Below are 27,253 nucleotides of genomic sequence, written 5' to 3'. Positions count from 1 at the left end.
TCATGTGTCTATCCTTACCACTATTAATACAGTTTAAAACTGGTATCCTCAATTTCCCTAACTTTCTCACCCGTCCACTTAGTTTCTTGTACACAAGCCATACTAATTCTCCTCCTAATCATAACATTTACCAATTCCGTCGTCTTACCAGTTAAGGTTCCTATGTTCCAAGTGGCTACCCTAAACCTATAATCTTGAACTAGCTTCTTTACCCGCGCTCGCCCAAAAAAACGCAGGAACCTTTGCCCATTTTTCACCGCACCCAGGCGTCGATGCGGCGCCCCTTGCTCACTTTTCGAAACAGTCGAAGGCAGGCACAATGCGTCACTTGAGGGGAACGACCTAGCATTTAAACGATTCAAAGTAGAATTCATTTTCATAAAGGATCCAAGTGACTTTTTTACATGTTCGCTGTCGGCAATACTGCCAAATGTGCCACTCAAATATAAGAAGACTTTATAGCATCTAACGTCAAGAACGTAGAATTTGGGAAACAGTTAAACAATTCAGTTAGACTAGGGAGTAGGTACATTATATTTCTATTCCTACTGTAAAACACCAGTTAAATGATCATACAAGATTGAAGTTATCATAAAATTTCAGTGTTTTGAAGACCATAAATGAACTTGAGGGTTCATTTTCTCTGTAAACAAGGATACATTCTATACTTTGCTGCGAACTGTTGAGTTTAGATAATTTCTCAGCTAATATATGTCCGTCAAAAACGTTGTCACTCATCCTGCTGTCCAAGGAATTCTCACATTTAAAAAATCCCTGCAACAATAACAATGAAGGAATTAGTATGATCTTCACGCTTAAGACATGCATATTAAACAATGAATAAAATAAAATAAAATAAAATAAGCAAAACCATCTGAAATCATCCTAATACAGTTTGGTTTAAAAGTAAAAACTAGCATAAACTGATAATAGAATAATCAAAGGTTACAAAGTGGGAAAACAAAAGACACCAATTGTGGTTATGTAACTAATCAACACTGGTTTGGAACTGTCACACAATATATCATCTAAAAGGCTGTTTAAATATAATCTAGAAATGACCCCAGCTCATTCAGACTCTGCTTAATATGGTTGCTCCCTCCATTTCCACAAACAAAACAATGAACATTCAACTATGGTGATTTTTAAAGGAATTCAAACAACCACACTGACTTGAGAAAATGAACATTTATATGTAAAACAGTTAGAACAATATCCAATAAATCAGGTTTTCAGGTTCCCAAATATCACATAGGATCAATGTGTGTGTGAAATATAGAGAAAATGCATCCAAACACTCCAGAACTGCAAACTAAAAGCTAAAACCCAAAGAAAGACCAAATCAACTAGTTGGGTAAATTACATTGCCCTCCCCTGAGGTTTGGAGAAAATATAGCAAGCCTCACAAGTTTGGCATAATTACAAGGAAATCCCTTAAAATTTTAATTTACATAATATTTAATCCCCTTCTCATTAGTAATTAATATGTCAAATGGATGGAAAAATAACGTCGGCATCTCTTTTATATTGAATGCATATTTCATCTTGTTTAGCTTTGTGTCTTCAAACCATTAGCATTTGTTTCAGGCTTTTTAACCTTACTAAAAGGGAGGTTAGCATAATTATGTCAAAACTGTGGGGCTTGTTGTATTTTATTCAAACCTTAAGTGATGTTAGTGTAATTTACCCAAGCCATTTTGAACCAACCATTTAAAATGTAAACAAACCGATATCAATACAGCTTAATGTCTTTTGAAACAAAATTTATGTAAGTACAAAATTTTGGATAGATTTCACTGTCGTGACAGTTTGGATAGATTTTTTTAGGGTTGAGAAAAAAAAATAAAAAAAATTGTAAATCAGCCTAATCCAAACCAAACTGTATGGTTTGATTAATAGCTTCTTGGTATGTTTTATTTCGATTTTTTGTTTATAAAATAAGTGAATTTTTTTAAAATGTCCATCGCATGTTTTTATTTTTGTGTAAACATAATTTTAAATTTTAAAAAAAATAAATTTAAAATGTTTTATTCGCCCAAAAAACTTTAAAATGTTTCCTAAAATGGATTATTTTCAAAAAATTATTCCCAGCCAAACAATTCCCTTTTTATTATATTCTCAAGAAAAGAAAAAAAAAACAAAACAAAACAAAACAACAACGGAAATGATACCAAACACATCCTACGTTACTCGATCTATGTGGTGTTTGGTATTAACTTTGTACATAATTACAATTTTGTCAGTGATTCAACAACAACTAAGTTGAGTTATGTCAAAAAGTGTCTTGGTTTGAGAGACAAATTAGACTTACATCAAGGAGTGTTGGGTTTTTCTAAAAGACAGTTTAAACTTGTTTCAAGGTGTGTAAGGTTTTTTGAGAGATAGTTTAGACTTGCATCTAAGCATGTTGGGTTATTCTGAAAGACAATTAAAACTAGTGTCGAAGCGTAAGGTTTTTGGAAAGACAGTTTAGACTTGTGTCAAGGTGTGTCTGGCTCCAATTGCCAAGTCTTATAGTTTCTACCATCATGTCATCTTCAACATTTGAACTTTAGACATCTTTAAAAAGTGAAACATGCAATTTTCTCATTTTTATCATCTTTCACTTGGTCTTCATCTTGTTTAGTTAGTATAATGGTGACTAATCTCGAGTGACATCATGCACTTCGTGGAAGAAGGGATCAAGCTTCAAGTTTCTTTATCTTCTTTGGTTGAGGGTGTGTCTAAGATTGGCTTTTTGAGTGGCTTATTTGTTGATTTTATTTATTTATTTTTGTCTTTAGTTAACTTTTTTTTAAAATTTTAAATTACACTTTTAGGTTCTGCTTGACTAGACTGACCAAAGAAATGAAAACAAAATATAAAAATTTTGGAGAGAAATCCACCACTAAAGACAAAAATAAAATAAAGTAAAATAAAATAAAAGTAAGTCTTTTTTTGTCTCTAGAGAACTTATTTTCGATTTTTTCAAAAAAAAAAAAAAATTGACACCAATTTTTTTTTTTTGGGGGGGAGGGGGGGGGGGTTGGGGGTTGAACCCACTAAAGACAAAAAAAAAAGTATTGTTTTATAGGTGGATTCCAAACTCACCCTAAATCAACCTTGACTTTCTTGACCCTTTTTTCGCTCATCTTTCTTATGTTTTGCGCTAGTGTTTTAGAGTCAAACGGACCTTCGTAGCTAAAATCCTGCTCCTTCCTCTTCTTGGTCAGCAGTGCTTATCCTATTGAAAATTTTAGTATAAGGTGGAGGCTCAATGCGGTCAAAGACAAAGACTCGAGGGATGTATTTTGACTTTGGTTGCCCCTTACTTCATTAGATGAAACCAAACCAAGTCATTCATGAAGTACCCTTAGGGAAGACGTTTTGCAAGGTGACTTCTCATGATCTTTTGATTAAACTTTCCTTTTTTTATCACAAACTAGTCTAAGCTCTTGTCCACTTGCCTCCACCCACCCCCAATGCAAAAGGATCGACCCTTGTTTCTTTGACTTCTTTTGTGTGGTCAAAGTCGATCCTTGTCGATCCTTCTTTGTTGTCAGTAGTTGATTGACCCTCAACAACAAAAGTATCTAGTTTCAAGACTTAAACCTTTATAGGTTCAAGAGATCCTAACTTACTAGTATTGCACGATTGCTCCGATAAAGGAGTTTATAAAGGCAAGGCAGTTAGTTGAGAGTCGAGCAATTTTGGGTTTTGAGGTTCAGAAGTGATAGTAGCATGCTTTGACTCTGTTACTTCTTTGTCCTCCAATAAGAGCTTCTCTTGCTTAACAAAGTTCACTATGAGTTCCTTGAGAATAAGGGGCTTCCCAGTTCGATTGTTGATGATGGTAGTGACAGTACTTTAGATCATAGTTGTCAAATCGGGATTTGAATCGTGAATCAAAATAACCTTGTTCCGAATCGTAAAGATTCGGTCAATTTTTAATATGAAATATTCAGACTAAATCAATGAACATGTTATTTTGTCGAGTTTTTTGTTTACATGTTTTGTAGTTTTTAGTGAATCTTTTTCATCGTTTAGTCATTTTTTAAAAATTATTTAGATGTACTTAATCTAGATGTACTTAAAAAGTAAAATATTTGTGAAGGATCTTTGAAAAAAATAATAAATACAAAAAAGACACAAAAATATACTAAATTTTTATATTTTTTTGTATTTAGTAAATTTTTTAAAAGATTTTTCCACAAAATTTTATACTTAGATTAAGTTGATCTACAAAGTAAAAAAACAAAAAATACATGAATTGAAAACTCAAAAAACTTTTTCTGAAAACTCCACACTAAACATTGCGAGTATAATGATTCCATGTAGGATCCCCATCTTTCTTTTTCCTCTCATGTTTTTTTATCAACCATTCCTTAATCTTGATAAAGAAAACAATTAAAAACTCGAAACTCCCAAATTCCAGCAGCAATAACACAGTGACAACAATAACAAAGGCATTGAAGCTAAGAAGCACAGGTGTGAGTACGATACGGGTACGGCAATATGGCAAATTCTAAAAAAAGCGATACAGCAAATTCTAGAAAAAGTAGGGTACGGGTACGAGTACGGCTGGGTCCGTCAATTTATTTATTTATTTATATTTATAGCTAACATGCAAGAAAAATTACAAAATAAAAAAAAAAAAAAAAAAAATCATTCTTCAACAATACCAACAATACCAACAATACTAAAGTAAGTCCACGAACTATTTTAATGTCATTACATAGAAGATTAGGAAAAAAAAAATATCTGAAACGAATAGATCAGAAAAAATCAGAAACGAATTAGGAATATTAAAAGGTAAATAAGTTAAGAAATCAATTTTTATAATTCTTTAATTTCAATAATTAAAATGATAGTCACCAAAGAAAAGGAACTCACCAACGACGAAGAAAGAGGAAGAAAAATCGAAGAAGAGGAGGAACTCACCAGCGAAGAAAAAGCTTTGTCGACGACCAACGGTTTCGTAAAATGAGGTTTCTTCTTCGAATGATTTAGGGTTTTCTTCGATGGTGAGCAAAATTGAAGAAGAAAGAGCTTCGCCAAAAGAGTAAGAAGAATCGAAGAGGAACTCACCAGCAAAGAAGAAAGAGGAAGAAAAATCAAAGAAGAAGAGGAACTCACTGGAATATTGAGCTTTGTCGATGACCACCAGTGTCGTCTTTGATGGAGAGCAGATTCAACAGCTTTGTTCTTCGAATGGAAGTAGACATGACTCTCAACCTCTGGTTCTTGGAATAATTTAGGGTTTTCTTCAAACAATTATAGATATTACTTATTTTTATGTTTTTTATTATTACTAAACACCTCATATTTGTTTAATTTTTCAAAATGGGCAAAAATATTTGTTGCGGTGCTCCTAAAAAATTCTATAAATTTTGTTTTGACCCGGGCATACCCAACCGCGCACCAATGGAGTACCCAAGGCATACCAGATGTATACAGGTCATATAAAACGTACCAGATACGTTTTAGCCATACCCGGTACGCGTACAGCTGTACTGGTACGCGTACCCATAACGGGTAAGTACCTAGTACTTGTATGACAACATTTTTGATGTACCTGTGCTTCATAGTACTAAAGTAATAAAAAGGCTCAAAGTGGCCAAACTATAAACTATTCGATTAGGTTTTTGTACAGCAAACAGTACCATATAGAGTTTGTGGACCAATAGCAGCTCAAAGTCCAAGCACCACACTTTAAAAGTTTGTTGAAGCTTCAAGATTCACTTAAAGTTGAAGGTGCAAGGACCCAACAGCGAAAGCAACTGCTTCGTAACTATACAAAGAAAAAAAAAGTTCTTTTTTCTAGGGTTTTGTCGTTTGAGAGTTAATAGGCAAACCAAAAGACAATGGGATTGTTATATAATAACTGGAAAGGTCTTAGAAGACCTAATCAATCCATTCTCCAGCAAAATAAATCAACAAAACAAAATGTGTCAAAAATGAAAAAAAATCCACTCGAGTCCAACTGATTGCAGGTTGACCCACGATTTCTCGAATCGTGGGATTCTTGCAATTTAGCGATCAATTCAACGATACAGGTGTGATTCATTGCCATTTCCGATTCTACTAGTTCGTATCAATTGGTACGTGTATCGAACCGAATCATACAATATATGAATCATCTGATTCTAACCACAAAGCTTTAGATCATTAACTCATCTAATCTGCTTTGGATTCTTGCTTTCTAATAATTGAATGACCATCTTTTCAAGCAAATCTTTCAACATGCCCAAAACATCATAATCGAGAAACGAATACTTTTTCTCTTGTAGCACTTTGCGTGAACATTGCAACCTTCATGAATGACAACCTCCGTTTATAGGCTAAAGAAGATTGTTAGTTTGGAAATGCCCTATATTTGAATTTCTTTTTAATTGATATAATTTACAAAGTAAGAGGAAATTTGTCAAATTATCATGGAAGAAATTTCTATCTAAATTTAAAAATAAATTACACTCACATCCCCTGAAGTTTGAAAAATATATATATATAGTTAAACCCCACACTTTTGACATAAATACACTGGTCTCCCTTGAGATTTTAATTCACATAACAGTTAAGTCCTTTTTCATCAATAATTTGTTTTGTATAAATGAAAAAATAATGTTGTCATCTCTTTTCTACTAAAATGTAAATATCTTTGTTTATTTTAATGTCTACCCACTATCTGCATTAGTTTCAGTCACTTCAACTTTTACTAAAAGGATTTATGTCAAAAATGTAGGGTTAATTATGTTTTCCTCAAACCTAGGGAGGTGAGTGTAATTTACCCTAAATTTAGACTGCACAATTCCTTACCTCCTTAGAGAATTTGGCATGTGTCACTAAGGGACCCACATCGTTGGCTTGATCCAACTAGGTGACACTTGTTAACAAAAAGGAATCGACAATTTTCTTTTGATATGTCCCATATTTTGAAATATGTTAAATTCTCATGATTTTGGTGGTACCCATATTGATTTTGATCATTTAGACTTTTTTGATCAATCAAGCTTAGTTAGTTTGTGATCAAACGCTAACAAAACCATATCACAATTTTAGTGCCTACACCCATGTCCAACAAATCTAGAATAATCAAATGCCCTTGATGTAGAACAGCGCTGGATTTTGAAAATAGATTTTATTTAACGGCCTAAACAGTGAGTGATTTAGGGCTTTAAGGGTTAAATTAAAGGCTAATAAGCAGAGGAAGGGATTAGGGTTGATTTGGGGGTTATTAGATAGGGTTTTGAAGTTGAAAAGTGCACTTTTAGAATGCTGTGAATTGTAACCTGAGAATACTACAGTAACCCGAGAATAGTAACTAGGATATGTGCACGAAGAAGAAGAAAAAGAAGAAGGGATTCTAGTAATCACTCCTAGAATCCCTTGAACATCCCACCTAGCGTTTGATTGCATCAAACAATCATAAAGAAGCTTCAAAAGCTACCCTATAAGACCCATTTTAGCAAGAAGGCGTCCCAATTAGGCTCATGTTTAGATTGTTTTAAGCTGCACACAGCCCATTTAAACCCCTTTTTGGGGTTATTGACATGGCTGCCACGTAGACCAAACCCATGTCATCATGATGACATAGAAGATGTTGATTAGTTGATAAAGGTACGAGCAAAGTTTTAAAAGGCTTTATTGAGACGCACATCGAGATGACGCTAAGATAAAACGTATCAAGGCTTTGACTTTTAGGCTACACTCCCTAAAGACTTGCGCATCACAGTGTGAGGCATGCTCCTTGTACGTCTTTTGCACATAAACATATGAGGAGTACGCATATGAAGAGTTTGTCTTAGGCTCGTATTAAACTTAGTAGATGGTTTAACCATAAAATAATAATAATAATAATATATTTTGCAACTACATAATATATTCCATAGGAAAAATAAAGTAAATGATCAATCGAAAAAAAAAATAATAATAAAGTCAAGGCTATAAAGAGAAGTTCGATCATTGAAGCTAAGAATGCTGATTTCATTTTCAGTGTGAACAAGTTCAATTATAAGCAGTGAAATGTTTGATGCCTTGAACATAAAGTATTTATGGTTTTATAATTATCTTTTAATATTTTTTACTAATTTAAAATATTTAATTTATTTTCTAAACATAAAAATTCAAAATGCTTACACCTTGATGCTTTAAGGCTTATGCCTCACATTGTGAGAGAGCACCAAATACACTGCATAGAAGCTCAGAGATTCCATCCATATGAAAAGGAAAATAATAAAAAGATAAAAAAAAAAAAAAATTAAAGCTTGCATCAAATTGGCATACTTATGGAGGAGGCTTCCAATGAGTAGAAAGGGGCCAAGTGACAGTAAAAGTATGCCAGAATAAATTATGTGTGATACCCATCCCCACAAAGATTTTACACAGAAAAATCTTTGTGCACGTAAGCTGGCCGGACACCCAGTCATCAAACAGAACAAAAATTTTGCACAGAAAAATAAATAAATTAAAGATTTGCATAATATATACCAAAAATATGTGTACGTGTGTGAAACCAAGTGCCTTTGAATAGCAACTAAAAAAACTGCTAATCTGCAACAATCCTTCTTCAATTTAAAAAACCCCCATATTCGTTGACACTTGAAAGTGTACAATGACATCATATATCAAATATACATATTAAATGGAGGCAATAACAAGATAAATACACTTGAAGTCGTATAGCTCGATTTCAAGTAAAAGTTCTAAACATTCTCTATCAACGACATTCGAACAAACCCACATACCCATTTCAACAAACACAAAATGGGTACAAAAAAAAAAAAAAATTAACTAGTCATGAACTTTTCTTCGAACACATGGTGCAGCAAATTGCAAGCGGTACTGCTATAAATTGAAATTGCTAAATCAATTAAACATGCGAGCAAGTGATACAAATTACAGAGAAGCGAGAAAGAGACATACAGATGAAGAAGCTCTGAGCACCGACAGCGAGAGGCTCAGCTTGAGGGGTTAACGGAGACCGATCGATGGATTTTGTAGCTCAAGGTAATGAAAAACCCTAATTGAGGTAACAGAAGAGCACGTGAGGGCTCGCAGAAGAAGCCTGTGGATGAGAGACCCTGGTTTTGCAGAGAGAGAGAGAGAGAGAGAGAGAGAGAGAGGAGGAGGTGGAAGCCTAGAGAGCCGACGGGACAGAACCCCAAAGACTCTCCACTTGGGGAAAAATAGAAAAAATTACGCTGGCAGGAAGAGATTTGAAAAAAAAAAAAAAAAAAAAAAAAAGAAAAGTGTAAAAGGAAAAATAGGTATCACGGTTTGAGTTTTTTGAATTAAATCTTTTAAAAATTGAATTTTTTGATTTTTAATTTTTTTTTGTTTTTAATGAATATTTTTAAAATTTTAAATATCTTTTTTATTTTTTTAGATGTACCTTATTTAGATGTGTCTAAAAAGTAAAAAAATTGTGAAAAAATATTTTAAAAAATTAAGAAATACATAAAATATAAAAAATGTACTAAATTCTTGTATTTTTTATATTTTTTGGTATTTAGTAAATTTTTAAAAGATTTTTTTTACAATTTTTTTACTTTTTAAGTGTATTTATATTAGGTGTGTCTAAAAAGTAAAAAAATTGCATAAAATATTTAAAAAATTCAGTAAAAACAAAAAAATACGAAAAATAAGAGTGTAGAATTTTTTAAAAACTGTTTTTAAAAAATGGGAACCAAGCAAAGTGTATATACATTTTAGGAAAATTTACCCATAAATCCTATTTTTTGAAAAGTTAAACCATTTAGTCCTAAAAATTTTCTTATGCAACATTTAGGGTTGGTTTGGGATGTTCTAAAAAAATGCACTTTTTGACTTATTGACTTATATGGGTTGGGTTTGGGTTGGATTTGATGTGATGTGTTAGAGAGGTGATGTGATTTAAATAAGATGATGTGACTTAAATAGGATAGTGACTTTTTGACTTTTTGTATTATTTAGGACATGCCAAACCAAGCCTTAATCCCATTTATACATCATCATCAAAATAACATCAAACATCATTATTAAAACAACATCAAACATACATTATCAACATCATCAAAACATTAGCAAAATCATCAAACATCATCAGAACGCCTAGGGTTTTTACATCGTCAACATCATCATGAACAATAGCAACATCATCAACACGGTGAACATCAGAAGTAACACAAACCAATCAATCCCTAAACCTTTGAAACCCTAACTTCTTACAATCCCAACGAACAGATCAGACCTAAATTAATCCAATACGCAGAAATCGATTTCGAACCAAACCCACAACCCAATACGTAGAAATCGATTTCGAACCAAACCCACAAAAAAAAAATGGAACATGTAAACGTCCAGAACTTCCTCGGCGTCCGATCTCGAAAACCTCATTGTATTTCCCTCTCCCAACCTTCCTCACAACCTCATAATCGTCCTGTTCCCCCCATTGATCGGTGAGGGCTTTGTAATCCCAGTACTCCTTGGGACGGATCACATTGATGGCCATAAGGCCTCTGCAATTCATCATCTCCAATCCCAATCGGCTCTTCTCTTCTTTCTCCTCCCTCTTCCCCTCTTCTTTTCTATCGCTCGCCGTTGATCTGTTCTTTCCAGTAGCAAAATCAACCGGCGGTTAAAACTGATTTGCCTTTGGGGTTCGCTTTTCCTTCGAACCAGAAACAGCAGTGGCAGGGGACGCCATTACAGAATCAAGCTCAAGCGGCGGCCGGGGGGGATGATGTTTGCGAAGAATAACCCAAGATCCGATCAGATCAGATCTATCTTCACTTCTCTCCCTCTCAACTCCTCAGATTCTCTCTCTCTATATATATGTATTCGCATGTATCTTCATTCCCGATCGATGAAGCAAAAGAATGAGATGTTTTGCTTTTTGAGTCCCATATGGAATCAATGTGAAAATTCTAGGGTTTCTTCTTCGACACAGCGATTAATTGTTAGGGTTTAGGAAATGTGTTGAACCATTATAATGTATATGTTGATGTTTGATGTTATTTTTTTTTAGTTTGATGTTGTGACGTGTTGTTGATGATGTGATGATGATGATGATGCTTGATGATGATGTTGTGATGTTTGATGTTGTTTTGATGATGATGTTTGATGTTGTTTGATGTTGATGTTGTGATGTTTGATGTTGTTTTGATGATGATGTTTGATGTTGTTTGATGTTGATGTTGTGATGTTTGATGTTGTTTGATGTTGATGTTGTGATGTTTGATGTTGTTTTGATGATGATGTTTCATGTTGTTTTGATGTTGATGTTGTGATGTTTGATGTTGTTTTGATAATAATGTTGTGATGTTTGATGTTGTTTTGATGATGATGATGTTGTTTTGATGATGATGATATTTGATGTATATGTCCTCTATGGTCAATTTTTCTATAATGGGACATTTCAGTATATAAGAAAACTTTTAGGACTAAATAGTGTATAAGTTGTTAATTTGGGATTTATTGGTGCATCACCCTATATTTTATCTAATTTTATACAATTTTTTTCTTTCTCTTTTAAAATTTTTAAAAAAATTTCAACCAGTATAAACAAACTAGGTTTAAATAAATTAATTAATTAAAGAGTAAAAATTGCACTATTGATCCCTTAAAAATCCTACTTGTTTCAATTCAACCCCTTTAATTAAATTGGGCAAATTACAAATACCTCCCTCGAGGTTTAGCTAAATTACAAATATCCCCCTGAGGTTTCGGAAATTACATCCCGCCCCCTGAGCTTTATATTTTGATAACAATTTGCCCCCTAAGGTTTATATTTCATAACAAATTACCCCTAATTTGTTATGCAAATATAGCATTCAGAGGAGAATTTGTAATTTCTCAAACTTCAGGGGATATCTGTAATTTAGCCAAACCTCGAGGGGAGTATATGTAATTTGCCCAATTAAATTTGATCCCTTTTGTTTGTCGAATTAAGTTGGATAAGATTATTAGTATATAGTAGAATTGATTGAGAGGATTACTAGTATGATTATATTATGTTAGAAATATAAAATAAATTGTATTTATTTGTGCACAATATTATGGTATTAGAGGTAATTCTATTTTCACAAACTAATTCTTCTCAGTTCACTCACTTAGGTTCCATTTAATTAGAAAGAAATTTTGGTAGAAAGTGAAAGTAAAAGAAAATAACGTGAAAGAAAAGAAATAGAAAAGAAAAAATATTTTTTTGCAAACAGTTGATTGAGTTGAAAATTTTGAAAAAAAAAAGATATAAAAATTTAAAAGTTTAGTTATAGGTAACTCATACATTCAATTTTTCTTGTGTTTTCTGCAACAACAAAAAAAATAGTTACAATGCTAATATGGGTTATACAAGAAAATTAGTTTTCTTATATTTTCCACTACTTTCAAGCTAAACAAACTCATAGAAGTTAAATTTTTTCTCCTTCTTTCATTTTCTACATATTTCATCATAAACAAACTAAGCCTTAATGAAATTTTTCCTTAATATAATTTTATCCTAAAATAAAAATACCATAATACCCTTATCTTCTTCCACTCAAATCCTAATTTGTAAAACACCACAAGCATCCTTCATCACCAGCGCCACCTCTTTCATCTACCATCCCCTTCAGTCGTCTTTTTTCTTTTTCGATTGCGGCTACTTTTTTCCATGAACCATGCATTCTCATAAGTCCCCTGCCATGAATCGCCCACTTTCAAGGTTGATTGAAGAGGTACATGATGAAAATGAATGGGCTGGGAGTTGCGGTGGTGGTAGTGATGAAGGGTTGAAAGTGACAACAATAACAAAGGAAGAGTGTATGAATGAAAGAAAAATTAAGCTCTGTATGGTTAGGTTTTGGAATATGTTTTAAAAAAAACTAAAAACTAAAAACTAATTTAATAAAAAAAATAATAAACAAATATATAAACTCATTATTTTCCTATGATTTTATCTTTTTAGCTGAGGGGATTTTGCTTGGCTAAAAGAGTTGATGCATTATTCGACTCCAGACTTTTAGCCGATGTGCTTTTGTCCGGCTAAAGGAGTTTGTTCAAGCTTTTAGTGGAGGTGAATCTGCCTGGCTAAAAGAGTTGAATTGTTCAATTATGACTGCTCAGCCGAGATGGTTCTTGCCCGACTAAGGTAGTCTACGTTATACAAGGATCTCACAAGATTGCAAGAATGAGACATACACTTCAAAGTTACAAGTGAAAAAGTTGTAAAAAAATTTCATTGATTGAGATTGCAAGTACAAGAGTTGGGACAAGCAGCCCGGTTACAAAAGTTCAAAACAAAAAGACGGTGAATTCAAAACTAGACTAAGGGGGAGAGGTCAGCGAAGTCATCTTCGGCTCCCTCTGCGATGGTTTCCAGGTCGACTACGACAATCCTTTCTTTGTCGCCGATCTCCTTTTGGCCAGTCTCTTTTTGACCGCCTCCTTCCTCGATCTCCTTCTCGGCCTCTTCTCCAGCTTCTTTCTCGGCCTCCTCTTGCAACGAGTTGAAGATGTCGTTCGCGTAAGGCACCATATAAACCGGCAGGAAGGTAGAGGGAGGAGAGGTGAACACCTCGGTTTCAGATCCTTGGTTGAGTTTCTCACAGGCTACCTTCCAACCAGACTTGAAGAAGATGTCCTTGGTGGCTTCAACCTATTTAGTGTAGCTCTCATCGGCCTCCTTGAAGCTGAGATTATTGGCCTTATCCACGTCTTTCTGCCTCACCTTCTTCAACTCCTCTAGCTCGGCCTTCAAGGCATCTCTCTCTTGCTCGGCTTTGTCGAGTTGACCAAGTAACCTCGCATTATCAGCGTTCGCGATTTCGAGCTCAGCCTTAGCTCGGCCCAACTCAGCCCAGACATTCTTCCTAGCAGTGTTACAAATACCTCCCTCGAGGTTTAGCTAAATTACAAATATCCCCCTGAGGTTTCGGAAATTACATCCCGCCCCCTGAGCTTTGTATTTTGATAACAATTTGCCCCCTAAGGTTTATATTTCATAACAAATTACCCCTAATTTGTTATGCAAATATAGCATTCAGAGGAGAATTTGTAATTTCTCAAACTTCAGGGGATATCTGTAATTTAGCCAAACCTCGAGGGGAGTATATGTAATTTGCCCAATTAAATTTGATCCCTTTTGTTTGTCGAATTAAGTTGGATAAGATTATTAGTATATAGTAGAATTGATTGAGAGGATTACTAGTATGATTATATTATGTTAGAAATATAAAATAAATTGTATTTATTTGTGCACAATATTATGGTATTAGAGGTAATTCTATTTTCACAAACTAATTCTTCTCAGTTCACTCACTTAGGTTCCATTTAATTAGAAAGAAATTTTGGTAGAAAGTGAAAGTAAAAGAAAATAACGTGAAAGAAAAGAAATAGAAAAGAAAAAATATTTTTTTGCAAACAGTTGATTGAGTTGAAAATTTTGAAAAAAAAAGATATAAAAATTTAAAAGTTTAGTTATAGGTAACTCATACATTCAATTTTTCTTGTGTTTTCTGCAACACCAAAAAAAATAGTTACAATGCTAATATGGGTTATACAAGAAAATTAGTTTTCTTATATTTTCCACTACTTTCAAGCTAAACAAACTCATAGAAGTTAAATTTTTTCTCCTTCTTTCATTTTCTACATATTTCATCATAAACAAACTAAGCCTTAATGAAATTTTTCCTTAATATAATTTTATCCTAAAATAAAAATACCATAATACCCTTATCTTCTTCCACTCAAATCCTAATTTGTAAAACACCACAAGCATCCTTCATCACCAGCGCCACCTCTTTCATCTACCATCCCCTTCAGTCGTCTTTTTTCTTTTTCGCTTGCGGCTACTTTTTTCCATGAACCATGCATTCTCATAAGTCCCCTGCCATGAATCGCCCACTTTCAAGGTTGATTGAAGAGGTACATGATGAAAATGAATGAGCTGGGAGTTGCGGTGGTTGTAACGCTATAGTGATCCCAGGCTTACCTTCGTTGTACAGTGATCCGGACATGTGTCCGTGAATGTTGGTAGTTGTTTATTTTCTAGTTTGCATCCTTTGTACTTTGTATTTGAGTTATAGGATGTGTTGGGCAGGTTTGTTACAGGTTGGTTGTGTTTGGAAACCAAGTGTTGCTGCCCAGAATTTTGGGCCTTCGCTCGAGCGAGGAGTGGTCGCTCGAGCGAGCGTTGAGTTCGCATCTGGTTCTGGACCTGAGAGTTGCCTGTCTTGGCTCGAGCGAGCTTTCCTTCGCTCGAGCGGTCTGGGTTTTTCTTCGCTCGATCGAGAACTTCTTGGCTCGAGCGAGAGTTTTCTGTGTCTGGTAGCTCGAGCGACCAATCCTTCGCTCGAGCGAGAGTGTTTTATATCAGCGGACAGCAGCGTCTAAAACATCACTTTTTCACTTCTTTTCTTTGAGCAAACCCTTAATCCGACACTCTCTCTCTCTAAACTTGCACTCTCTCTAAGGTTTGATCTCCCTAGGGTGTTAATCTAGCCTAGGGCCTTTGTTAAAAAGATAGAGGGCGTTGAGAGCTTCGATTTAATCTGAAAAAGTTTGGATTTGGAGCAAGTTGATCTTGGAGTCTTCATCTCCTTTTTGGCTTAAACTTCAAGGTAGGGATATCCTACTCCTCTCTATGGGTTTTGTCTTTAAATTTTGGTATTTTGAGATGTTGGGTTTGGTTTGGTAATTTTGTGAAAGTTTGGGGCTTTTGTGTAATTTTACAAAAGTTGGGGTTTTATTCATAATAAACCTGAATGCATGTTTGGCATAGAGAAATTGAATGAATGTTAAATCATTGATGAAAATGGGACCTAAGGGTTGAAATGGTAATTATGGATAATGGCCTAATTACATTGTTTAATTAATTGGGATAATTAATGGTGAGAAATGAGGAAATGAAATGTTGATTGAATATCCATTTGTGCATTTATTTTCTGTTTAGAAATAACTGCTTTGGGCTATCGGTGGAGGATAGTCGTGATTGTTGTAGACAATGCATGATGATTAGGTAAACTGAAACTAATCAATGAAATGTGTCATGGAACTTGACGGTTGATAGAATACATTATTTGTATGTATTGGGTGATTGTATATAGAACCATTGTGTTTGTATACGTTATGTGTAGAGGAGGAGATAGGGGATGTACTCCGCGGTTTAGGGGAAGATAGGGGATGTACCTCTAAACCGGATAGGTATTGGGAGGAGATAGGGGATGAACTCCGTAGACAGAGCTCATATGCTTGTCTAGAGAAGTGAAGATAGAGCTCATATGCTTATCTTTGTGAAGTGAAGTGTGGATACAGCTTGTATGCTTATCTGTGGATATTGTTGATATACATATCTGTTGTAGAATGTGGATACAGCTTGTATGCTTATCTGTGGATATTGTTGATATACATATCTGTTGAGAATGTGAGATATAGTTTTTATACATATCTGTGGAAATGATAATAGAGCTAGCATGCTTATCTATTGAAAAAGGAAAATGAAAAGTAATTGGGACTTGTAAGTCGTTGACATAAATATGTAATTTATGTGATTGTATCAGTGTTGACCAACTATCAATTGCTAATGTTTTAGCCATTGTCCATGGTTGGTTTAGTGTATTTCTACTGGGCTGTGGCTCACCCTATATGGGAATATCATTTTCAGGTACAGGAAGCATGCCACCTCCAAGGACATAGCTGGGAGGCTAGTGGCGGGCATAGTTTTGTCGTTTTACTTTTGATGTATTGCATGTAATTTCAAGCCAAGGGCTTAATGTGTAAACGAGTTAGAACTCTTTGTTGTAACCAAGTGTTAACTTGGAAAGCTGTAAGCCCGTAGGGCATTTTGTTATGAGGTTAACATGTAATACTTATGTAATGGAACTCTAATGAATGAAAGAATGTGGTTAGTTTATATGTAAATGCATGTCTTATCTGATGGGTTTATTGTTATTATTTTGAGGGCGTTACAAACGCCCTCAAAATTAACCCATTATATATATCATAAACATGCATTATTTAAAGAAGACAATTAATTAATTCATTCATCAGAGTATTACTAAATAAAGCATTACATGTAACATCGAATAAAATGCCCTACAGGCTTACATCTTTCCAAGCCAACACTTGGATTCAAAAATATGAGTTCTAATCTCAATACAAGAAAAGCCCTAGGCTTGAATGTTTACATGTACAAATAAATATCAACTATTAACTAAAGATAGTCTTCTTCAATCCTGATGCCAAACCCTCCCAAGCTAAGTCCTTGGAGGTAGTTTATCGCCTGAACCTAAAAATGATGTTCCCATAAAGGGTGAGCCACAGCCCAGTAGAGATATACTAAACCACATATAAGCAATGAATAAAGCAATAGCATTCAACAGATGGTCAACCAAAATAATCAATTACTTCATTTTACAGTCTCATGACACTATTGCCAAAGATACGTTTTACTTTCCAATTTTATCCATATGGCTCAGAACCTGGCCAAACTTACAACAGTGAATCACATATATCATATTCACATCCTTCCATTATCAACAACAAATGAGACTCAAGCTCATATCAAACACTTCATACTTCCAGATTGATACACATTTTAGTGCTGTATCAATAAAACACTTCTATATAAATAAGCACACATAAAAGTGATGCTAATGGAGTCCATCCCCTATCTCCTCCCAAACAAAATCCGGTTTAGAGGTCCATCCCCTATCTTCCCCTAAACCGTGGAGTACATCCCCTATCTCCTCCCACACACAAAACAATGTATGCAAATGCAATGCTCAATCAATACACGTATTTTCTGTATCATTGCCATAGTCAAAATTAATGATTTAACCAATGTGATTAGTTTCAGTTATTCCTAATCCACATGCAATATCTACAACAATCACGACTATCCTCCACCGATAGCCCAAAACAGTTATTTCTAAACTGAAAATAACCATGTCAACAATTCAATAGACAAATGATACCAATTACCCAATTATGCCATTTAATCAATAAATTCCCCAATTCCATGAATTTAACCCTCTTTTCCCAATTCCATGAATTACTTATACAAATTAATTCAATAATACAACTAGGGTTTTTCCCAAAATTTACCCAAGTATTCCCAACATATCAAAATACCAAAACTTAGAACAAAACCTATAAAATGGAGTAGGAAATCCCTACCTCAAAGAAAATAACCCGAATGGAGAAGATAGAGATAAATGCCCAAATTCCAATGTGCTCCAAATCACCAAATGTTCAGATTAGAATGAAGCCCAAGCCGTCCTCTATCTTTCTAATGAAGGATCTAGGGTAGAAACACACCCTAAGTGGATCAAATCTAAGAGAGAAGGTGAATAGGGAGAGAGAGAAGTCGGACCTAGGGTTTGGAATCAAAAAGAATATGAAAAAGACTGATCAAAACCCGCTGTTGCGTATATAAACTGGACAGGCTCGCTCGAGCGAAGACTTGGTCGCTCGAGCGACCAGACACAGAGAAACTACGCTCGAGCCAAGGAAGCCTTGCTCGAGCCAACAAGCCAAAAGCTCGCTCGAGCGAAAGAAAGCTCGATCGAGCGAAGAACTCAAACCCTCAGGTCTGTAACCAGACACACGCTCGAGCGAAGGAACAATTGCTCGAGCGAAGAACGAACTAACTCGCTCGAGCGAATAAAAGCTCGCTCGAGCCAAGAATGCAAAGCTATAGGTCCAAACCAGAAACAAACTCTCGCTCGAGCTACCAAACCCCGGCTCGAGCGAAGAACCAAAAACAACAGCTCGCTCGAGCGACAAACTCCTCGCTCGAGCGAAGATCCAAAATACTGGACAGCAACACTTGATTTCTAAACCCAACCAACCTGAAACAAACCTGCCCAACACATCCTATAATTCCAAATGAGAAATAAGGGACAACAACAACCGTTATACAATGACAGAATCTACGGAACCTAAGTCCGGATACAATAATCAAATGGGAGAAGACCGGGGTCGCTATAGTGGTGGTAGTGATGAAGGGTTGAAAGTGACAACAATAACAAAGGAAGAGTGTATGAATGAAAGAAAAATTAAGCTCTGTATGGTTAGGTTTTGGAATATGTTTTAAAAAAAACTAAAAACTAAAAACTAATTTAATAAAAAAAATAATAAACAAATATATAAACTCATTATTTTCCTATGATTTTATCTTTTTAGCTGAGGGGATTTTGCTTGGCTAAAAGAGTTGATGCATTATTCGACTCCAGACTTTTAGCCGAGGTGCTTTTGTCCGGCTAAAGGAGTTTGTTCAAGCTTTTAGTGGAGGTGAATCTGCCTGGCTAAAAGAGTTGAATTGTTCAATTATGACTGCTCAGCCGAGATGGTTCTTGCCCGACTAAGGTAGTCTACGTTATACAAGGATCTCACAAGATTGCAAGAATGAGACATACACTTCAAAGTTACAAGTGAAAAAGTTGTAAAAAAATTTCATTGATTGAGATTGCAAGTACAAGAGTTGGGACAAGCAGCCCGGTTACAAAAGTTCAAAACAAAAAGACGGTGAATTCAAAACTAGACTAAGGGGGAGAGGTCAGCGAAGTCATCTTCGGCTCCCTCTGCGATGGTTTCCAGGTCGACTACGACAATCCTTTCTTTGTCGCCGATCTCCTTTTGGCCAGTCTCTTTTTGACCGCCTCCTTCCTCGATCTCCTTCTCGGCCTCTTCTTCAGTTTCTTTCTCGGCCTCCTCTTGCAACGAGTTGAAGATGTCGTTCGCGTAAGGCACCATATAAACCGGCAGGAAGGTAGAGGGAGGAGAGGTGAACACCTCGGTTTCAGATCCTTGGTTGAGTTTCTCACAGGCTACCTTCCAACCAGACTTGAAGAAGATGTCCTTGGTGGCTTCAACCTATTTAGTGTAGCTCTCATCGGCCTCCTTGAAGCTGAGATTATTGGCCTTATCCACGTCTTTCTGCCTCACCTTCTTCAACTCCTCTAGCTCAGCCTTCAAGGCATCTCTCTCTTGCTCGGCTTTGTCGAGTTGACCAAGTAACCTCGCATTATCAGCGTTCGCGATTTCGAGCTCAGCCTTAGCTCGGCCCAACTCAGCCCAGACATTCTTCCTAGCAGTGTTTCACTCAGTCACTTTTTACTGCAAGCAGAGAATGCGGTCTATGATGAGGTGCGTTTTTTGAATAGACTGCAAGAAACTAGAAGAAGGTTAGCTCGAGCAAGAAACAAACCGAGTAAACAGTTAGAAATTTTTTGAATTTGACGCTCTTACCCTCGTCATTGATTTCACTGCGAACTTGACAAGCTGGGTGTCTGGAACGTGCTCGGTCCCCACCATATCCTTTGGTAGTAGTAAGGACTTGGAGAGATCAAAAGCGAGCAGATGCTCCTTATCCCCCTTCACAAAATCGTTAGCCAGGATGGGATTTCAGCTTCGGTTGCCAGGCAGGAACAAGTTCGACTTTAGTTGCAACGTGCTCAGTGTTGAGCTCGGCCGCTAGCTCAACTGAAGGACCGGCCGAGCGGGCACTTTTGCTAGCCCGGCGCGACTCAGCGTTCGGGGCAATTTTTGAAGCCAGCGCTATCACGGTCCCAAAACTTTGACCGACAATCGGCGCGGGCGGGGGGTTACTCGGCAGCTCAATTGAAGTGGTGGTGATGAGGTTCTTGATTCGACTTCTTTTTGCCATCTCCTGTTTCTCAGTCAATCGGATTAAGAGCATGTCTGGGAATGTTAGATTTGGGGGTAGGGAGAGAACTCGCAGAAAGTCTATGACTTTGCTTTTGCAGGGAGCTGAGTAATGGTAACTTGGTACGTAACCGATAAGCTCGTGGCAATGTCGGTGCTGATATCGTAGCACGACTCTAATTGCCTCCTCGTTTGAGTAGAGATAATTGGCTTGTAACTCTTCAATAGCTGTAGAAAAGAAGGAATTAGTTTGGTACAAAGAATATTGACAAAATTAACCAATTAGGAAGCTCGGTTTACAAGAAAAACCAAAGTCCTTGCTAATGTACCAACTGGGTACGTCAGCTATTTTATAATTACTGGACACCCAAAAGAAATCATCATTGTGCATATCCTTATCCGGTGTGTCGGTTACTAGTCGCTCTCTGCCCGGTCTTATTTTTAGTTGAAACTGTCTTTTGTGCCACCGAGCGTGTATTGACGCAGGATTTCAGCTAGACCCAACTTTAATCCTGGTCGATGGTTTAGCTCGGCCACTCCGTTTATGATTCTATAAGTGTTGGTAGATACTTGTGTGAGAGCCAGCCCGGTGCATCTCAAAAATTCGCACATCAAAGGCTGCACCAGGAAGCAGAGACCTCCTTCAATTATACTCAACACGGTGAAAAGGCAGGATTCCAACCTGTCTCATGGGTTTATATCCTCTTCACTGAGCTCTAAATGCACGTTAGTTGGGACGCCATACTTCTCTCGAAATGCGGCCAGAGCAACCGGCGTGTCTACAAGGAAACAATAATGCCCCATAGAAGGTCGATTTAATTATCTCGACGGTATTGAATTGGCAAAGTTGTGCACGGTGGCTGCTCGATCATTGAGAGCCCTAGTATTGGTGTGCTTAGTCCTCTAGGATTCTGCAGTTAAAAGCCAAGTATAAATGGAAGCGCGGTCGGGCAAATAAGCTTGACTTTAGCTTGGTTACTTTGAGCGCGATTACAGCTCGGTTTTCAATGGTTTAAACCCATCTCAGTTGCGCAAACAGGCTAGATATTAGCCCAATCGCACAACCTTATGTGTTTCGCAGCCTGATTTTTTACTCTAACTCCATAAACACTACGTTTGCCCGGCCAACTAGCGTTTCCAAATCAATATAACACTCTTTGCCCTGTCTGACCTAAATTTGCCCCTGTTCATCTCAGAAGGTGATGAATAAGGGTCGAAAATGTGAAACACAAGGATTTCCAGATGCAGATGATCAAACATAGCCCTAGTTCGTTTGATTCTACCTTAGTTTCTTTGTGTTTTGTGGTGTTACCATGTCATTTCGAAGACAAATGATGTGAGAAGCTCAAGAACAAGAAAAACATTAAGAAATACGAAGAAGGTACGAAGAACTTATGGAGGGGAGCTTTAATCGGCATCTCAGTCGACTAGAAAGTCTTCGGTGATCACGACATTGCCTAATCCACCAAGAAGATGCTTCGATTAGGGCAAAAAATGCAAAAAACCAAAAGATTGGCACGATGTTACTTTGAGTTGTCAGTGATGAAGAAGATGAATAGTGAAAGGTGAAGGAGAAATAAAAGGGTTATGTGTATAGAATGGGAATAGGCGACAAAATTTGAATCTGAAAAGACGGTGTGGGACAGCTGGATGGGCAGTACGGGACCAATGGGTGAACGACACGTGTCCATGACAAGACCGATGCGAACCTTGAGAAAACAAGCTGAAAAGCCAAATTGCCAACTGAGTAGGTCATAAGACCGAGCATGAGAATTAGCACAGTCGAAGATAGCAAACTGATCCTGAATAGTGGATGACCGAGCAAGGAAACGAGCTCGGCCTGTAAGTGTAATCCCAGTCACGCTAACGCGAACAAAATTAAGGGGCAATTGTGAGGGAGATTTAAGACCTGAATGGTCGAGCTTGTTTGAGCCTTAGCGAAGGTTTTTACTCAAACGAAATGAGGATACATGTTGCACCAAGATTTGAGCACGGTCTGACGTAGGACACGTGTACGATCGAAGTCACAGCCCGGTCAAGTCAACGGCAAGACGAGATGCTAGCCCAGTTTGAGGATGTGCATTTTCGGAGGATGGAGTTTGTCCTTAAAAGGTCAAATTCGACCGAGTAGAAGCTCGTTATGGATTACGGAGCTCGGGTGGGCCCGCAGACGGGTTTGTTCGATAAAATCGAGCAGATAGTGGCCTCGAAAGAGGATTGTGGAACCACGCTTGGTATAGTTAGGTAGGATGTGTTACGTGGCATAATTTGACTGCAGAAAAGAGATTCTGCTGTCCGTACGCATCAATACCATTGGGCTGTATTGACATTCGGTGTTTGGCAGTATTTGCTCTTACACGTGGAAGAAGGTAAGAGGGGAACATATCCACACGTCAGGAGGAGGACAGACAGAGAGGAGCACACAGAAACTATATAAAGGTGCTGCATATCCATGCACAGGTCTGGAACATCTGGTTATTAGAGCTACCTACCCATTTGTCTCTCTGTCTCTCTCTTCTTCTCTTCTTGTCTCTAAGTATGCTAACTTGACCGTCGGAGGGTTTTTCTGGCAGCACACTGCTGGGTAGCTCACCGTTTTTCTGCTCTCAGGTTAAGCGGCGTTACGCAAAGCTTGGACACGAAGAGCACGGAGAGTGACGGATATTTCCTCTCCGTAAAAAGAAAAAATGTTAAAACTTTTATTCCCAATTGTGATATGTGCTCTAGATTCAATTATTATATAATATAACACAATATGGGTAAAATTTATAGGTTCCTAACATTGCTCCTTTCTCACAAAAGACAGACTAAAAAAAATTTCAAGAAATGTATCCTGATTTGTGATATATTGTCCAAATTCAATTCATTTATTGCAGGACCTACATTTGGAATGAATTTCAATTGCATAATACTAAGAGAGTGTTTGGGGTGCATTACAAAAATGCATTTTTTTTAATCTTTTTATCTTTTTTGGGTAACATTATCTCTCTACTTTTCTACATATTTTTTCGTAAAAAGTCAAAAAGTATACTTATTTAGATCATCTCAAACAATTCTAAGTATTTTCTTGATAAAATTTTTGGTTTCCTAGTATTACCGTAACTTTTCATTTTGATGTAAAATCATATTTCAAACATAAATTTATGTTTTTAGAACACAACTTCAGAAATTTTACTATACGCTAATTGAGCAATTACAACTTCATTAGAGTGTGTTGAAAATATGGTTTCAAAAGTAAAAGTCATAAACAACACATCACAAAGTGATACGAGTTTAAAATTGTATGAGTTTGAGAAATCTATTTTAAAAGGGCACGGGATTTGATTGTTTATTTTATTTTTGTTAGGTATGGTCTGATTGTTTACGACTATGATCCTAAAAAAAGGTTGGCTTACGGAACTCTTCTTTCTGGTCCAATTTGGCAAGCTTGGAAAAGTGTAAGTATGTGCAAATATAGTCTTAAATGGGCCAAATTAAAAAAATAAAAATATATCTATTCTATTTATTTTCAAATTCTAAATAGATATATGATGAGTTCAGGTGTTTGAAAAGAATTAGTTTAGCAGCTCACTCATTCTCTGTACCCAATTGTGTCCATTAATCCTTCTGATTGATTTTTTTGCCAATATTATTTGTAATTTTCTTCTTAAATCATGTCAACAAATACAACCCCCTCTGTATCATTATCTTCGGATTATTCCGAAGGCAAGAGTTCACCACGATTAGCTACCACCACTGTCGTCTCCACTTCCACCACTACCGTTGCCTTCCCAACCACCACCACAAACAACAACGACTACCACAGTGGAGCTTTTGTGCTTGCTAACATGATTGATCGAGATCTTATTTCCATGAAAGAGGACATGGCAAAGATTCAGAAGTATGTAGATCATATGAATGTACAAATCAACCAGGCTTGTGAGAAATTTGAGGAGCTCAAAACAAGTTGAGGGAGTGATACTAATGAACTTGGCCAGCTGAAAATGTCTGTCAAGAAGTTGAAATCCCAGATACCCTTGTAGCTTAAAATCCATTATGATAATGATTCAAAACCACATCGGAAACCATGGTTTGATGGATCCATTAACAGTAGCAGCAGCAACTACCCAGTCAATGTAAACAAGGTCGGTAATTTGCACAGCTTTTACAATGAGCCAAAGTTTGATCACACCACTACCCTTGAAGATATCCAGGTATTTCTCCATAGCCTCCCCTAGAAACTAAAAGATTGTTTGAATTTTTTCTTGATGTTCCCAGAAATGGTTACTATAAAGAAAAGGCTTATGATTTACTGGTGGATTGGAGAGGGACTTCTATACCCAATAAAGTCAATGGACCAAAATACAGAAGAATAAATTGTGTTACAGAAGACGGTAGAGGATTTTGTTAACGAGATCTTGGATGAGCTTATTACAAAGGGCCTATGTGGATTGGCTGTGGATAGCTATAAGATGCCCTCTTACATTCTTTCTGCTTTAACCATTGAACCAAAGTTATTGCAGGATTTTGGTTATATTTGGTATTGATGCTTCATCAACTTTTGGTATGGATGCTTCATCAATGTTGGTGCGGCTATTATTGATGGAAGCTATAAAAAGTTTTTCAAGCGCACCAATTTCAAAATTGTTTACTTGGGAAGGTGGCAGAACTCGGTCACGCATCATATTGAAGTCCCAGATACCAAAATTCTCAATGCACGAAAGAATATGGATCAATTGAGGTTTCTTAGCCTTCGAGGAATTTCTTTGATTACAGAGCTTCCTTATTGTATTTCACGAATGACTAATCTCAAGATCCTAGATCTCAAAGCTTGTCACAATCTTGAGGTTATTCCGGATTGGATTGGCTTACTTAAGAATTTGACACACTTAGACATATCTGAGTGTTACTTTTTAGATCACATGCCCAAAGGCCTTGGTTCACTATCAGAACTCCAAGTTCTTAAGGGATTTATCATTGGAGATTCCAAGGATTAAAACTCATGTATATCGATGATTTGATAAAATTGCCAAAGCTGACACGAGTATGAAAGAATTCCCAACAAATAAACAGCTTCGTCATTTACAAAGATTTAAAACCATGCAGAAGTTAAAAATATCCTGGTCAGGTTGCATTTTACGAGGTGAAATAGATGACATACCGAAACAAGCACGCCCACAACTACGATTATGTGCCAAGCTGACAAAAGCATTAACAAGATCAGTCACCGAGCAACATGATTCAGAACTTCCTCTCCAATCAGAACTTCCTTCCTCGGTGCAGAAACTAGTGCTTGAGTGTTTTCTTGAGATGATTACACCCAGTTGGTTGTGGTCTAGCAATCTGAAGAACTTGAAAAAACTCTACAGCAAAGGAGGGCTATTGTGTTATCTAGGCCCAATAGCAACTACCACAGTTGAGATGTTGCAATTGAAATACTTGAATCAATTACAGATGCATTGGATGGAACTTAGGATATTATTTCCTAATTTGATTTATTTGAAGAAAGTAGAATGTCCCGGTCTCACTTCATTCTTGTGTGATTAGAATAGTGTTTGGATGAATAGAGAAAACATGCAAAATCAAGAAATGGCATCATGAATTTGGAATAAGTTCTACGATTTTAGTATATGACAATTGATGTCTTGAGAGATAAGTGTAGTAATTTCGTTCTCTAATGAAAAATTATCTCTACATATTCGTTTGCTGAATCAAATGTATGTCGTGTCTTCAAGGTCATTCATCAAGGCTTTTTTACAATTTTTCAAGAAAGTTACATTTGGTTTATAAATAAAAAAATAAAAAATTTATAGTGTTTCATGTATGTTACGTGTGATGGGGGGTTATACTGCAAGAGTTCAAGTTAAAAATTTAGCATTTCTCTAATCAGTACACTTGGGAAACTTGCAGTGAATTATATGAGGAAAACAAAAAAAAAAAAAAAATTCTTTGTTTTGGGAAGGAAAATAAGTGAGGGCACGGGTGTTGGAATGACTAATTTCCTTCTCTCATGAAAAATTAGCTCTACATATTCATTTGCTGAATCAAATGTATGCCATGTCTTCAAGGTCATTCATCAAGGCTTCTTTACAATTTTTCAAGAAAGTTGCATTTGGTTTATAGAAAAAAATTGTAGTGTTTCTTGTATATTACCTAATGGGTTATATGTAGGGATGTAAGAAAAATCGAAAAAACCGATCAAACTGATTGAGCCGGACCAAACTAGCTATATATGGTCTTTTTGTTAACAAGAATCGGTCTGTGCAATTTTTAAATTTAATTTTTTCGATTTTTTAAATTTGATTTTTTTCGATTTTCAGATCGGTATCAGTTCAGGCACCTTGTGCACCAAACTAAACCGAAACCGACCGCTTCAACATATATTGTATTAATAATAGATATGTAATCTAATAATTTAATGATATTAATAAATATAATAAATTATTAAGTTTAATTAATTAACCTTATCATCTTTATGACCTAAGTTTGTAAACTTTTATTAGGGGCTCAACTTGGGCAGGCTCAACCCGAGCAACCTGAACCCAGCCTGAATTTTTTTAGGGCTTGGACAAGATATTTTCAAATTCGGTACGGGTTTGGGCAAAAATTCAGAAGCCAGAATTAAATTTGGACGGGCTTGGGTAAAGACATCGAACAACCTAAGCAACCC

The 27,253-nt window shown here is 36.2% G+C and overlaps 2 protein-coding genes across 2 annotated transcripts in view; one reads left to right on the top strand and one right to left on the bottom strand.

The window, feature by feature from the left end:
- LOC114307693 (uncharacterized) overlaps positions 1 to 9,227 on the bottom strand; it is a 60,134-nt gene extending 50,907 nt beyond the window's left edge. The window contains exons 1-2 of the mRNA XM_082898836.1: positions 8,902 to 9,227; positions 660 to 774 (exon numbers count right to left, since the gene is read on the bottom strand). Of these exons, the coding sequence (XP_082754962.1) occupies positions 660 to 738 (79 nt within the window). The 5' untranslated portion in view covers positions 739 to 774; positions 8,902 to 9,227. The remainder of the gene's footprint in view (positions 1 to 659; positions 775 to 8,901) is intronic.
- Positions 9,228 to 25,683: 16,456 nt separating this feature from the next.
- LOC145803632 (uncharacterized) lies at positions 25,684 to 26,130 on the top strand. Its single transcript, XM_082896949.1, has one exon. The coding sequence runs from the start codon at positions 25,684 to 25,686 to the stop codon at positions 26,128 to 26,130; it is 447 nt and encodes a 148-aa protein (XP_082753075.1).
- Positions 26,131 to 27,253: the final 1,123 nt, after the last annotated feature.

Source organism: Camellia sinensis, chromosome 12, assembly GCF_055761805.1.
Source record: "Camellia sinensis isolate YWXY chromosome 12, ASM5576180v1, whole genome shotgun sequence".
In the NCBI taxonomy this organism is placed as follows: domain Eukaryota; kingdom Viridiplantae; phylum Streptophyta; class Magnoliopsida; order Ericales; family Theaceae; genus Camellia; species Camellia sinensis.
The sequence above is the reverse complement of the archived record's forward strand: the minus strand, read 5'-3'. Positions and strand labels throughout refer to the sequence as shown.